Source organism: Odocoileus virginianus, chromosome 5 (genome assembly GCF_023699985.2).
Source record: "Odocoileus virginianus isolate 20LAN1187 ecotype Illinois chromosome 5, Ovbor_1.2, whole genome shotgun sequence".
NCBI lineage: Eukaryota > Metazoa > Chordata > Mammalia > Artiodactyla > Cervidae > Odocoileus > Odocoileus virginianus.
The window spans coordinates 86,090,432-86,103,317 of NC_069678.1; the positions used below are offsets into that span (position 1 = coordinate 86,090,432).

Sequence of the window (12,886 nt, forward strand, 5' to 3'; positions counted from 1 at the left end):
ACGCGTCTGAGGAGACATCAGCAAGAATCGGTGATGCTCTGGAGTGGCGCGGGGGGACGGCAGTGAGGAGGGCTCTGAGTGAGGTGCAGCCACGGTCCTGCCACCACGCAGCACTGCGGCTGTTCCTTCACCTGCTCTTCACTAGTGGCGCCCAGCTCCCCTAGGGTAATACACATACATCCCAGGTAACAAATGACAGACAGATCTTGTCAAATCAAAGACAAAGTACATCAATCTGCATTGGCAATTTTTAATGTTTCACTGGTGTAGAACTGAAATTTGTATTTAAAGGCAAGGAAAGAAGGAAAGGCAGTTATCATGAATTCATAGGTAAAAGATGCTGGATAAAATCATAGGACTGTTCCTTAGGAAAATAAATAATGTGGTACTAAACTAGAGGCTTATTTTTATTATGTTTCCATGTAGAGACATCATCCAAATATCATCTGAGCGAAAGACTTTCTGGCCAGAGGCCAAGCGCACACAGTTGATCCCACTTTGGAATAAATGCCTAGAAGGTACACATCACCAGTGAGTGGGACTCTGGGCACAAAGTTGGGTCTCATTCAGAAAGTGAACAGAGGTGTGAGTCAGACATGCAGCTTCAAAAACTGTAAATCTTTCATGACATTTGTTTTGAAAATAAAAATTGCCTGCATATCAAGAACTATAATTTTCTAAAATGGAATTAGGCCTGATTAAATAAAACAGTACTCATGACTTACTAATAAAAATTAGAAAAATAAAAACAGAAACTCTTCTGTCCAAAGAGATAGAAAATTATATTTCTTCCTGTAACATCATAAGAGAATGATCAGTATTTCACCATTATGTCTCTTAAAATGTCATTTCTTCTTCTTCCCACATTCTCCCACTTTTAACAGCAAAACCTGTTCAATATGGCAATTTCTGCTAAGTAAAAGGATATACTATTTATTGAATACTTAAGAGTATGAATGAAAAAAGCTGAATGTTTGGGAAAATACTATATTACCACTAATGGGATCATACCCACCAGGTGGAAAGAAAGATAAAGACTGAGATTTTCTAAAAAAGAAAAACAAAACCCAAATACTCTGTACATAATTTCTAATTTCAAAACATTAGGAATTCCTGATCAGTGTATAACAAGAGAGGGAACCAAGAAATTTGGTAGAATAGTAGAGAGCATATTTCTAACTACTTTCAGTTACATAACATCAGCCTTATGAATTATTATCTTTCTTCCTTATTTAAAACACTGATTGGCCAGCTTAAATTGTAACAGCTTAAAAGTAGAAATAAGTTTCAACTTAGGTATGAGCACAGTGATTCGGGACCAGTTTCTGCCTTACAGAGAGAATTCAGAGGTGGTGTTCCCTTTTTAAACATATGCCCCCAAATACCTTATATGCAGGTTCCATATAAGCATGTAAATAAAACAAGTTCTGTATTTTCTCAATTTTACAAGTTGATGGTAAACTGGATTTTAAAGATAAAACTATGCCTTTAAAAACATTAAGCCTCAAAATTTCATCCAGTGTTTTCTTTAAGAAATGGAATATTAAAATCATTTTTGAAATGAGATATTAAATGTATTTAAATCTTGGCTTTTCTGTACTCAATCATTTTTCCTAAAAAAAGAAAAAAAAAAAGTTAAAAACATCAAGAGCCAGAACATGCTGCCAGGATGGAAAATAATCAGAAATGTCTTCAGTTGCAGATCCTGGGCAACTCAGTCTTGTTTTGAATTTTTCAGAGCTTGAAGTCTCTCTAGTAGTGGAGGATGAGAATAATGCCACATGGAAAACAACCAGTCAGAAACAGGGAATCCCAAATTGTCTTTGTTTAGTTTGATTAAAGCAGAATATAAGTCTTTGGCCTTCCCAAGTTTCTTTGCAAATGCATCGGCTTGAAACTCAAATCTGCGGCTGAGGACTGTTAGGCAAAAAGAAAGAACCTGAAAAAGGAAATAAAAGCATTTTAACCACTTCCCCTCTTTGTTGTCACTAAAGCTTTCATGAGCCAGTACTGCAGAGGAAGTTCAGCTCAGGACAAGAGAAACAGCAAGCCAGAAGAAACACCACTTGTATTGTGGAGACCCTGGGGTGGGGGAATTATTAGAAACCGAGGCTTTCCCCCTCGAAGCAAATGTATCAGAAACAGATATATATCCAAAGACATGTCAATCTTAATGAAGAGATACTGACTTCTGACAACCTGTCATGGGCCAGGCACTGAGTTGGCATTTTACATTCTCCAGCAATCCTACAAGCTGATTACTCTTACTCCTGTTTTACAGATGAAGAAGCCATATCTCAGGAGTGAGACAACTTGTTCGTGGTCACACAACTAGAAGGTGGTAGTGGTGACATTCTTGATGACTCCAAAGCCCATGACACCATCTTTCTCAGAGGTAAGATGTGGGGATTTATATTCAGACTCTTTTTTTCATTTAAAAAAAAATACTTGCTCACTTACCCACATTTAGATGTTAACAACAGTCTTCACTGAGAATATTCTAATATATATATATGTAAGTATACATGTATAGGTGTATATACATGTATATAAACACACTATAGCCTCTAATGATGGCCTCAAAATAGAATTTTCTAGAGTGTTCTGAGCTATGGTAGCTTCATTAGAATATTCAGTCTCCGAGGGAGACTACTATGAAGGGGACAAGTTTCATTTGAAAATAGAAATTTCTGAGGGAAAAACAGTTTATTTGCATACTGACATATTAATATTACAGGTTGGATGACATGATGTCTATCTCTTACTTTAAAATACATCAAGCAATAAAGCAAAAAAAAAGTTTAAATCTCTCAACTGTACTTCATATTGCCATCAGCAGATCCAGAGCTTCAACATAAAGTCTGGGAGCTCCTGACATCTTCTTAGACATGTTCAAAGCTAGTATCTGGCTCCTACCTGAAATTTCTTTCCAAATCTTGAATGTACTTTTTGGGTTATAATCATTAACTAATCTGTCTGTCTATGTGCCTCCTGATTTCAAGTGTCCCAGGGCAGCTGTCCCTTGAACCTCACTGTGACACAAATAAACCCTGAGCAGACACTAGCCCGCATTCATCTGCTCCACTGTAGGTTTTCAAACCCTTCTCAATAAGGCATGTTTCCCATTTCCCAGGAAAATATCTCTTTCTTATTATGACCTCTTAAATGCAGACATTAAACATACAGTTCTCTGTTTAAATACTTCAGTTCAGTTCAGTCACTCAGTTGTGTCCGACTCTTTGCGACCCCATGAACTGCAGCACGCCAGGCCTCCTTGTCCATCACCAACTCCCGCAGTCCACCCAAACCCATGTCCATTGAGTCAGTGATGCCATCCAACCATCTCATCCTCTGTCGTCCCCTTCTCCTCCTGCCCTCAATCTTTCGTTTAAATACTTAGTCTTTTTGAAATGAGTACCCTGGGCTCATTGAGGTTTTTAAAACAGTTGCTAATATCTCTAAATTAATTATATTTCAAATCACTCTAATATCCCTAAGTAAATATCTAATTTACTTAGCTACTTTTTGAAGTGAACTCAACTACTCAAAATAGAAGGAGGTAAAACCAAAAACTGAGAGGCCAAATCAGATGCCCAAAGCAGACTAACATTACTGGTGCCTTATTTATCAGAGGACACTTACACTCAGTCAGAATCCAGTAACCTTTACCTAATAAGTTTGATTATCTGATTTCCCAGTCTATAGTTGGTTGAAGAAGAAAATTATAAAAAATAATGACCATATCAGAAAGTTACACTGACATTAGCAAGGATTATCAGCCTGACAGTCAACGAAGAGATTATAAGAAAATTAGTTATATAAATAAATAGCACTACTGCATAAAGAGTAGAGGATTCTGGGGCATTTCATACACACAGCTCAGTGTCTTTAAGGCATTCCTGAATTGTGACTGAAGACAGAAATGACAACATCATTATGATGGTAGTTTAGCTGCTAAGTTATGTCCCATGGACTGCAACCTGCCAGGTTCCTCTGTCCATGGGATTCTCCAAGCAAGAATACTGGAGTGGGTTGCCATTTCCTTCTCCACAATACCATTACAAGCGGTTCTATAACCTCTTTAAGAAGTAACAATCAGCATACAGCACTTTATAAATATTCTCAACAAAAGTTAAAAAATTAAAACATTTAGAGTTTAATGATAATAAATCTTATTTCTCTGGAAAATGAATGTAGATTCTGTGGACAATGCTATACAAACATGATTTCTTCCTCCCCGTTTTTCTTTCCTGTTGCCTTATACCTCACCCTTCCCCCACCTTTCAAGGAGAAAGTTAAAACCTAAACTCTACAACTTGTCCCAAAGAAAGAATTCTTCTGAATGGAGATATCTCAAGATCCCTGATCTCTTGGCTTACTCTGGAAGCCTAATCAAGTAGTATGTTGCCATCACTGGATTTATTCATACACAGTCTCATTAATCCATGTCTTATCACATATATGGCATTCCCCTACTGACCAGTCATGGAGCAGTGGTTCTCAAACTTTGCTTACCATAAAACATCCAACTTTGCTTCAGAGGGTCTGGAGTGGGATGCCAAGTCTGTTATGAAGTAGGTGGTCAGGAAATGCAACCAGAGGAACAGTCATACAATCTCTCTTATCCAGTCATACACACACTCAATTATCAGTTGTTTTGTCCCCTCACACACAGATTTTCACCAGTACTTGGAGAAATGTGGTCTAGGACATAGTGTTCCAATAGTTAATTTCCATCTACCAAGTCTCTGAGGTACATGCTACATCGAGGTTTTCACCACTGAAATCTAATTCTCTACTCTTTTCCCCCTAACAATATAGAAGCACTTATTATTTGGGACTGGGTTTTTCTGCTACATTCTTATACTGGCCAGTAAATAAAGGGACTAAAACTTTGTTTTATCTGCTTGTTAAAACTATAGTTTTGTTTCTTTTTTCACTACTCTCAAGGTACTAGATTTGAAATAGACAAGAGCATAGGTGAGATAATTTTAAAGATTATATACATTACCTCATTATAAGGTGAAAAAATAAACTGGAAGATGATCAACAGTCCAATTAGAGTGGGCTGGCTGTCATTAAAACCAAATGCAACAAAAAGTTCCTTTCGACCAATTAATACAGCAAACAAGAAAAAACACAGGAAAGAATTCATCTAGAAAGAAGGATACAAAATTTCTAAGTTATTACTAAGGTATTTTCATTGTGGGATCAGTAGAACAAGACATCATGATGTGATTTTAAGAATGATGCTAGCGTGACCACAGAAAAAGTTACTTAGGTGGTTTTATGGTTTTGCTTTTATTCTAGAAGTAGAGAGGGCCTGAGTTGAGGATATATATATATACTAATTCATTATTAGTGAGCAAATAATGGTTTAGCTGGATGATTAGGGCCTTGGAACAAACTAGAGGATGGCTAACAAGGAGATTTGGAAAACAGTTATGTGGGAAAACTTCCAAAACTAGCCCAGAGTATGATAATACTTAGGTCTAATGTGAATCTTCACCAAAACTATTCCACAGCAGAGGCGGCTCTCTCAATGCTCAGGTGGAGAAGATACCTGCTCTGTGGATGTAAGCCAGCTTCTTTGCCCAGCCACTCTAGGACTTGGTCAATTGCTCATGAAAAGAGTGGCCATAGTGACAGGGATGGAGTCAATGCACTAATCAGCAACACAGACATTCCCCACTGGCTCTAGCTGAAGTGCCCAATCTATTAGAAGAGGCAATCAATTCCAACCCCGATGAGGCACCTCAGGGATCAGCCACTACCCTCACAGTAGGCTACTGGACCCCTTCTTTCATGAATGGACCAGTGATTTTCCTTATTAAACTGAGTACTTAAATAAACTTGGATTTGGACTTATTTAATGTCTTACTCACTGCCATGTATCCATACAACATAGCTTCCAGCCAAGGCACTCATTTTTATACCTACAGATGTAAGGCAACAAAGAAGTGCCTATAGGAGCAGGTACATAAGTCTTCCCATGCAATCCATCACCCAGAACCAGCTGACCTTTTAGAAAGCTACAAAGACCATTAAAGATGCAACTGAGACCATACATGTTCAGAACCAGTCAAAAAACAAGAGTGCTATTTCACTCAGAGCCTGAAAACTATGGTCATTCTGTTGGTTTAGCAGTATTAATACCCAGAAATGTTACAGAAAGTATTTTCTTCTTTATATTTACTACTTTTTGCAATTTCTTTTCAATGATTGTACAATGACTTTTTAAAAGAGAAAAAATGGTTTTTAAAAAGCATTTTAATGTCCAACTTATCTAGGCTCACTCCTTTTGAACTTCATAGCTCCTACAGCTGAGCAACTGATAACAACAATAAATATTTATGTAGTATTTACCACATTTCAGGTACTACTCCAAACTCTTTACATGTATTAACTCATTTAATTCTTTCAGTCTTACGAGGTATCATCACTCAACAAGGGAATGGAGGCAGAGAGAGGCTCAAGAACTTGTTTGAGGTCACAAAGGTAATAAGTCAGCAAGCTGTGATGTGAAGCCTGGCTACAGAGTTTCTCTTCACTTCTCTACTATCTGAACTCTCATGCCTGCTATACTTATTATTTGACTCTCCTGCCATAAAAAGAGAATTGTTGGGACTTCTCTAGTGGTCCAGTGGTCAAGACTCTGTGCTTCTACTGCAGGGGGCATGGATTCAATCCCTGGTTGGAGAAGCTGGTGGTGTGGCCAAGAGAAAAGGGGTAGAGAGAGGATTACTCCAGACTTACCTGGCTAATAATGATATTTTTGACCGTGTGTCCCAGCTTCCAGTGCCCCAGCTCATGGCCTAGTACAGCAAGCACCTCCTCATTTCTACATCCTTGCTTCTTACTCTGGATCAGAAAACAAATTGAAAATAAACCGTCAAGAAGCTTCAAAAAGTATATAGCTTTTAACCAAGTAAGAGCCCTTCTTAGATTCTAGCTTAAGGAAACAATCAAACTTTTGTGCAAAACTGTTCATTCACTGAACAGAACATTATTCCCCCAGCCACTCCACATTAGATACTGGGTTAAGCTCAAACATAGAATCATGAAGAAGACACACAAATTCTGATTACATGAGTCTAATTTAGGTTAGAAAACATATAAATCTTTATCAACAGGAAAAGAGTTAAATAAATCATGACAAAGTCATGTAACAGTCATATTATAAACCCACTAGAAATTTTGCTTTCAAAGATTATGTTATAACATGGGAAACTGCTCATGATAGTGTCAAACAACATTTATATTATACATCCATTAGAAATGTTTTGAAAGATTATGTTCTGACAAGGGGAAAATGGCTCATTAGGTAAAGAAAGCAGGAAACAAAACTAAAAATAAATAGTGTGATTCCAATTATGAAAAGAGGCAAATGTGTATGTAAGAATACACAAATAAAGAAAACAGACTGAAAGTATATCAAAATGTTAACAGTTTTTTCTGTATGGTAGAAATACAGTGATGTTTAACTATCTCAAATCATTCCTATTTTCCAAATGATCTACAAATAAGTACATGTCACTTGTGACCTCCAAAAACATCATGAATTGCCGTTTTAAAAACTGAGACCCTATAGAGTGAGGTAAGCCAGAAAGATAAAGAACATCACAGTATACTAACACATATATATGGAATTTAGAAAGATGGTAATGATAACCCTATATGCAAAACAGAAAAAGAGACACAGATGTACAGAACAGACTTTTGGACTCTGTGGGATAAGGCGAGGGTGGGATGTTTCGAGAGAACAGCATGTATATTATCTATAGTGAAACAGATCACCAGCCCAGGTGGGATGCATGAGACAAGTGCTCGGGCCTGGTGCACTGGGAAGACCCAGAGGAATCGGGTGCAGAGGGAGGTGGGAGGGGGATCAGGATGGGGAACACATGTAACTCCATGGCTGATTCATGTCAATGTATGACAAAACCCACTGCAATACTGTGAAGTAATTAGCCTCCAACTAATAAAAATAAATGAAAAAAAATTTTTTTTAATAAATAAATAAAAAAAACCTGAGACCTCCAAGTTAAAATGGCAGAAGGAACATTCACATCTAATTTTATTCCCTCCAAAAACTCCAGTAAAACTGCAATCAAGAGTTTTTTTTTTTAAAGACATAAACAGGATAGAGAAAAGGATAGGGAAAACAGGAGAGCTGGCAACAGTAACAAGATTTTGGAAGCAGGAAAGCAGACAGACAAATAAAAATGGACTAGGCAGGTCAAGAAGAATCATAAGCCAGCAGTGGAGAAAATATATAGAACCAGTCTGATTTACACTACAGTGTCTTCAAAGGACTCGAATACTAACAGTAACCAGGTATTTCTGAAATGGGAGGAACAGGAAGGAGGTTGTGGCAAATAAAAGAATTGGGTGAGAGCTGTTTGAGAAATGGTACAGATTCCTCTCCAACTCCACACTCAAGCAATAGGCAATTGCTTGTCCCTCATCCTGGCAGAAGCCTGAAAGCTCATTTTGGATAGGGCAAAGAAAAGGACACTTCACCTGGAAGTTCGGCATAGTTGAAGGCCTCAGTACACCAGCAACAGACCATGGATTTGCTTACCTAATGGTATTGTACACTGACTACCGAGCACTCCCTCTCCCAAGCTAGCCCTCTCCCCATACCTGGTTCCCAAAACACTCCCCTCCAGGCAAAAGACTGGAAGAGTACTCCCTGGGAACTCTGATCCCTCTTCCAGGAAAGACCAGGAGATACTAACGCAGGAATCCCCCAACTGCAAGCACCCCTAGGACACACCACAGTGAAGCTCAAAGTTGATAAGCCTTATCTACAGGCTCAGAGAATCAACCAGGTTTTTAGTCCCATTCTCTTACTAAAATGAAAGAAAGTGAAAGTTGCACAGTCGTGTCTGACTCTGCTATCCATGGACTGTAGCCTGCCTGGCTCCTCTGTCCATGAAATTCTCCAGGCAAGAGTATTGGAGTGGGTTGCCATTTCCTTCTCCAGGGAATCTTCCCCACCCAGGGACTGAACCCAGGTCTCCCGCACTGCAGGCAGATTCCTTCCCAACTGAGCCACTTGGGAAGCCCATTCTCTCACTAAGGAGCAGACAAACAACTGTATATGTTATAAGATATACAAGGTAAGGGTCAAGGTGGAAGACCAGATACAGAAAAAATGCAGTATGGAAGAACAAATTACCTAAGGAGAAAATTGAGAGAGACGCTGCTTTCATGGGAAAACTGAAGATACTACAAAGAATGGGCAATTCAGGACTCCCCTGGTGGTTCGGCGGTTAAGAATCCAACTGCCAATGCAGGGGACACAGGTTTGGTCCTGGGAAGACTCCACGCAGCTCAGGGCAGCCAAGTCTGTACACCACAACGACTGAGCCTGCGCTTCAAAGCTCGCGCTCTGCCGTAAGGGAAGCCACTGCGGTGAGAGGCCTGTGCGCCACAACCAGGAGGAGCCCTCGCTGGGCGCAACCAGAGAAAGCCTGTGTGCAGCAACAGGAGCAGCCAAAAAAAAAAATCCTAAAAATAAATTTAAAAAAAAAGAGGACATTCAGAGAAAAATAATTCTTAGAAATTTAAGCTTAATAGAATGATTGGAAGATGATGGTATCACCCAGAAAATAGAAGAAAGAGATAAACAAATGGAAAAGCAGGGAAGAAAAGGTAAGAAAGTTCAGTATAAGGAAGCCAACATTCAAATAACAGGAACTCTGAAAAGAAAGAATAGAAAAAATAGAGAGGAGAAAATCATCAACAAAACAATTTCAATAAGTCTCCTAGAACCAATGAACTTCAATTTCCAAATTAAAAGGGCCAAATACATACCCAGCACAACGGGTAAAAACAGACTCACAAGGTTATACACTGGAAACTAGTATAATATTGTATATCAACTATACTTCACTTTTAAAAAACAAAAGGCACACACCAAGGTATGTGAAATTTCAGAACACAGAGAAAGGATTCAACAATTTTCCAGAAGAATAAAATTAAGGTAACATATTAAGGATCAGGAATTTGAATGGTTTCAGACGCCTCACCAGCAATGTTGGAATCAAGATGGTGATGAAACAGTGCCTTCACAATCCTGAAAAAAAAGTATTTTCAATCTAGAAATCTAAACCCTAGTCTAAGTGACAGGAAAAACATGTGACAGAAAAATGAAGGCACTTTGATGCAAGAACTCAAAAACTTTACTATGCAACCTTTCTCAGGAAGGTGTTGGAGGATGTTCTTTACTAAAATGAAGGAGTAAATTAAGAACAAAAAGTCTGGAACACAGAACACAGGAGACCCAGTGAAGGAGAGAAGTGAAAGGGATCTCTAATGGTAAAGGACAACCACAGAACGACAACCGTACACCAGATAAAAGAGGAAAACCTATTCAGATTTGAACAATGTGACTCAAAAGACAAATCTGCTGAGGACTGCCATGATCGCATTCTTTCAGTCACCATAGCATCTTTTTTACACTGAAGAAATTTGTAGAAGATGTACACTGCTGACAGAAAACGGTAGATCAACATGAATTTCAACCTAAAGAAAAGGAAAAGAAATATCAAGAATGACCTGGTGGTCCTGCAGCTGAGACTCCGTGCTCCCAAAGCAGGGGGCCTGGGTTTGACTCCTGGTAAGGGAACTAGACCCCACATGCCACCCCACATGCTGCAACTAAGACCTGGCTCAGCCAAATATAGAAGAATAACCACAGGGGAAGTCTACTGTGAGAGCTGGAGAGCAGGACTTCAGAGAAACACCCCAAAGAAAGAGAACAGAAATCTCTCCCAGGGTGTAGGAGGGATGAGGGGGACTAAAACTAATAAGGTTAATGATGCAATTAACCTTGTAGGAAATTATATTGAGAGATAGCAAAAGTTGTGAGAAGAATTAGCAAAAAGAAAAAGGAACACTAAGCACTTTTTTTTAAAAAAAGCAATTATTAAGCAAGAGGGAAAAAAAGGTAACATATTCTCAGCAGTGAAAAGGTACAATATTGTTTAACAATAATGTTTTGATACTGGTTGAGAGACAGACATAGAGAACAGACTTATGGACAGGGGTGGGGGGTGGAAGGAAAGAGTGGCATGAATGGAGAGAGTAGCATGGAAACAGTACACTACCATATACAAAATAAGACAGCCAGTGGGAATGTGCTGTACAGCTTAGCGAACTCAAACTGGGGCTCTGTGACAACCTAGAGGGATAGGATGGGGTGGGAGGTGGGAGCGAGGTTCAAGAGAAAGGGGACATATGTATACCTATAGCTGATTTATGTTGATATAGGGCAGAAACCAACACAATATTGTAAAGCAATTATCCCTCAATTAAAACTAAATAAATTTTAAAAAACCCACAAGAACTATAACTGGACTATACTGGAAGAATTGGGAGAAGGTAGGAGCAGAGCACATGTTAGCCCAAGAACTAAATCCTCATCTACCATAACTAAAAGTCAAGATACTGTCAGTAGATAATACTATACATATATTGTATATATAAATGATATGCATAAATGTCAGAAGAAGCTAACAGAGCTGAAATCTGTAGGGAGAGGAGCCTGACGGGGTGAGAGGCATAGAGAAGGGAGGAACACGAAACTACTATATTTCATTATATGCTTTTTTGTACTCCTAACTTTTAAACAATATGTTTACATTACTTTAATAAAGTTAAATTTAATGTTAAAATTTATTGGTGTTCTACTTCCCTAATTTTATCATAGCTCCTCAAACCAACATTAAAAATACATATATGTAAATACATATATATGTATACACAAAAATATATATACACATGCATAAATATATTTTTTTCCTTCAACACACATGAAGAATAGGCCAGGAAAGATTTAAAAAATAACAATAAAAGTTGATAACATGTATTAAACACTGACCATGTACCAGGCCCTCTGTGCTATATACTGTATTATTTATACATCATAATCATGATATGAAATAAGTATACTTATTACCATTTTACAGATGAGAAAATCTAGGTACAGAGAGATTAGCTAATTTTCCTATGGCCACACAGCCAATAAATAGAAAACCTGGGATTTGAAGCCAAGTAGTCTGATGCCAGAGACCTGTGCTTTCAACTTTCACACAACTATAGATAGAAAAATAAATTATTCAACATTTATCAAATAAACAATTTTTAGTTAACAGATATGTAATCATTTGTATATTGTTATAGTACTGCTTTTAAAATAAACATAAATGGCAGGTGGTCATATGAATGATACAATATAATGTTTACAAAACCAAATAAAACTCTCATTGTTTATAAACTTTCCAGGTTCAATTTAAATAGTGCCAAGACACAATGAACAATTTCTTGTACACACACTCACATGTGCATACCCACATTCACTCACCAATACACACACACTCTGAAAAACATCTAAAAAATGCTTAATAAGGTAAAACAAATACCCTTTTAAACATACAGTTTAGTTCATTTTAAAGTAAGGAAAAGCTGAGGAGTTGAAATTAACATTCCTTGTATAAAACTATGAACAGCTATACTCTGAGTCAAAGAGTGAGCTAGGGGGGGAAATGCTGGCAAAATAACCCAATTTTGTCAAGCTCACCTAAAGTGGAGAAAAAGAAAAGTCTCTTATTGAAATTAAAAAACATGGGACTTCCCTAGTGGTCCAGTGGTTAAGACTCCACACTTCCACTGCAGGGGGCATGGATTTGATCCCTGGATGGGGAACTAAGATCCTGCATGCCCAATGGCATGCACAGCAAAAAAAAAAAGAAAGAAAAAAAATTCAAAAACATTATCTGCCTGGACAAGAAAATGCCAAGTTGGCTTGCTAGCACTCGAGGCAACTGATAGAAGCAAATGCATATGCTCTATTGAGGAATGTACCCTAAACCCAGAC

At 38.1% G+C, this 12,886-nt stretch overlaps 1 protein-coding gene across 1 annotated transcript in view; it reads right to left on the reverse strand.

Annotated features, from left to right (window-relative positions):
• Nucleotides 1-236: 236 nt before the first annotated feature.
• The window catches only part of ZMPSTE24 (zinc metallopeptidase STE24), a 42,728-nt gene continuing 30,078 nt past the window's right edge, over nucleotides 237-12,886 (reverse strand). Inside the window, exons 8-10 of the mRNA XM_020894093.2 lie at nucleotides 6,757-6,861; nucleotides 5,012-5,155; nucleotides 237-1,939 (exon numbers count right to left, since the gene is read on the reverse strand). Coding sequence (XP_020749752.1) covers nucleotides 1,715-1,939; nucleotides 5,012-5,155; nucleotides 6,757-6,861 — 474 coding nt within the window. The 3' untranslated portion in view covers nucleotides 237-1,714. The remainder of the gene's footprint in view (nucleotides 1,940-5,011; nucleotides 5,156-6,756; nucleotides 6,862-12,886) is intronic.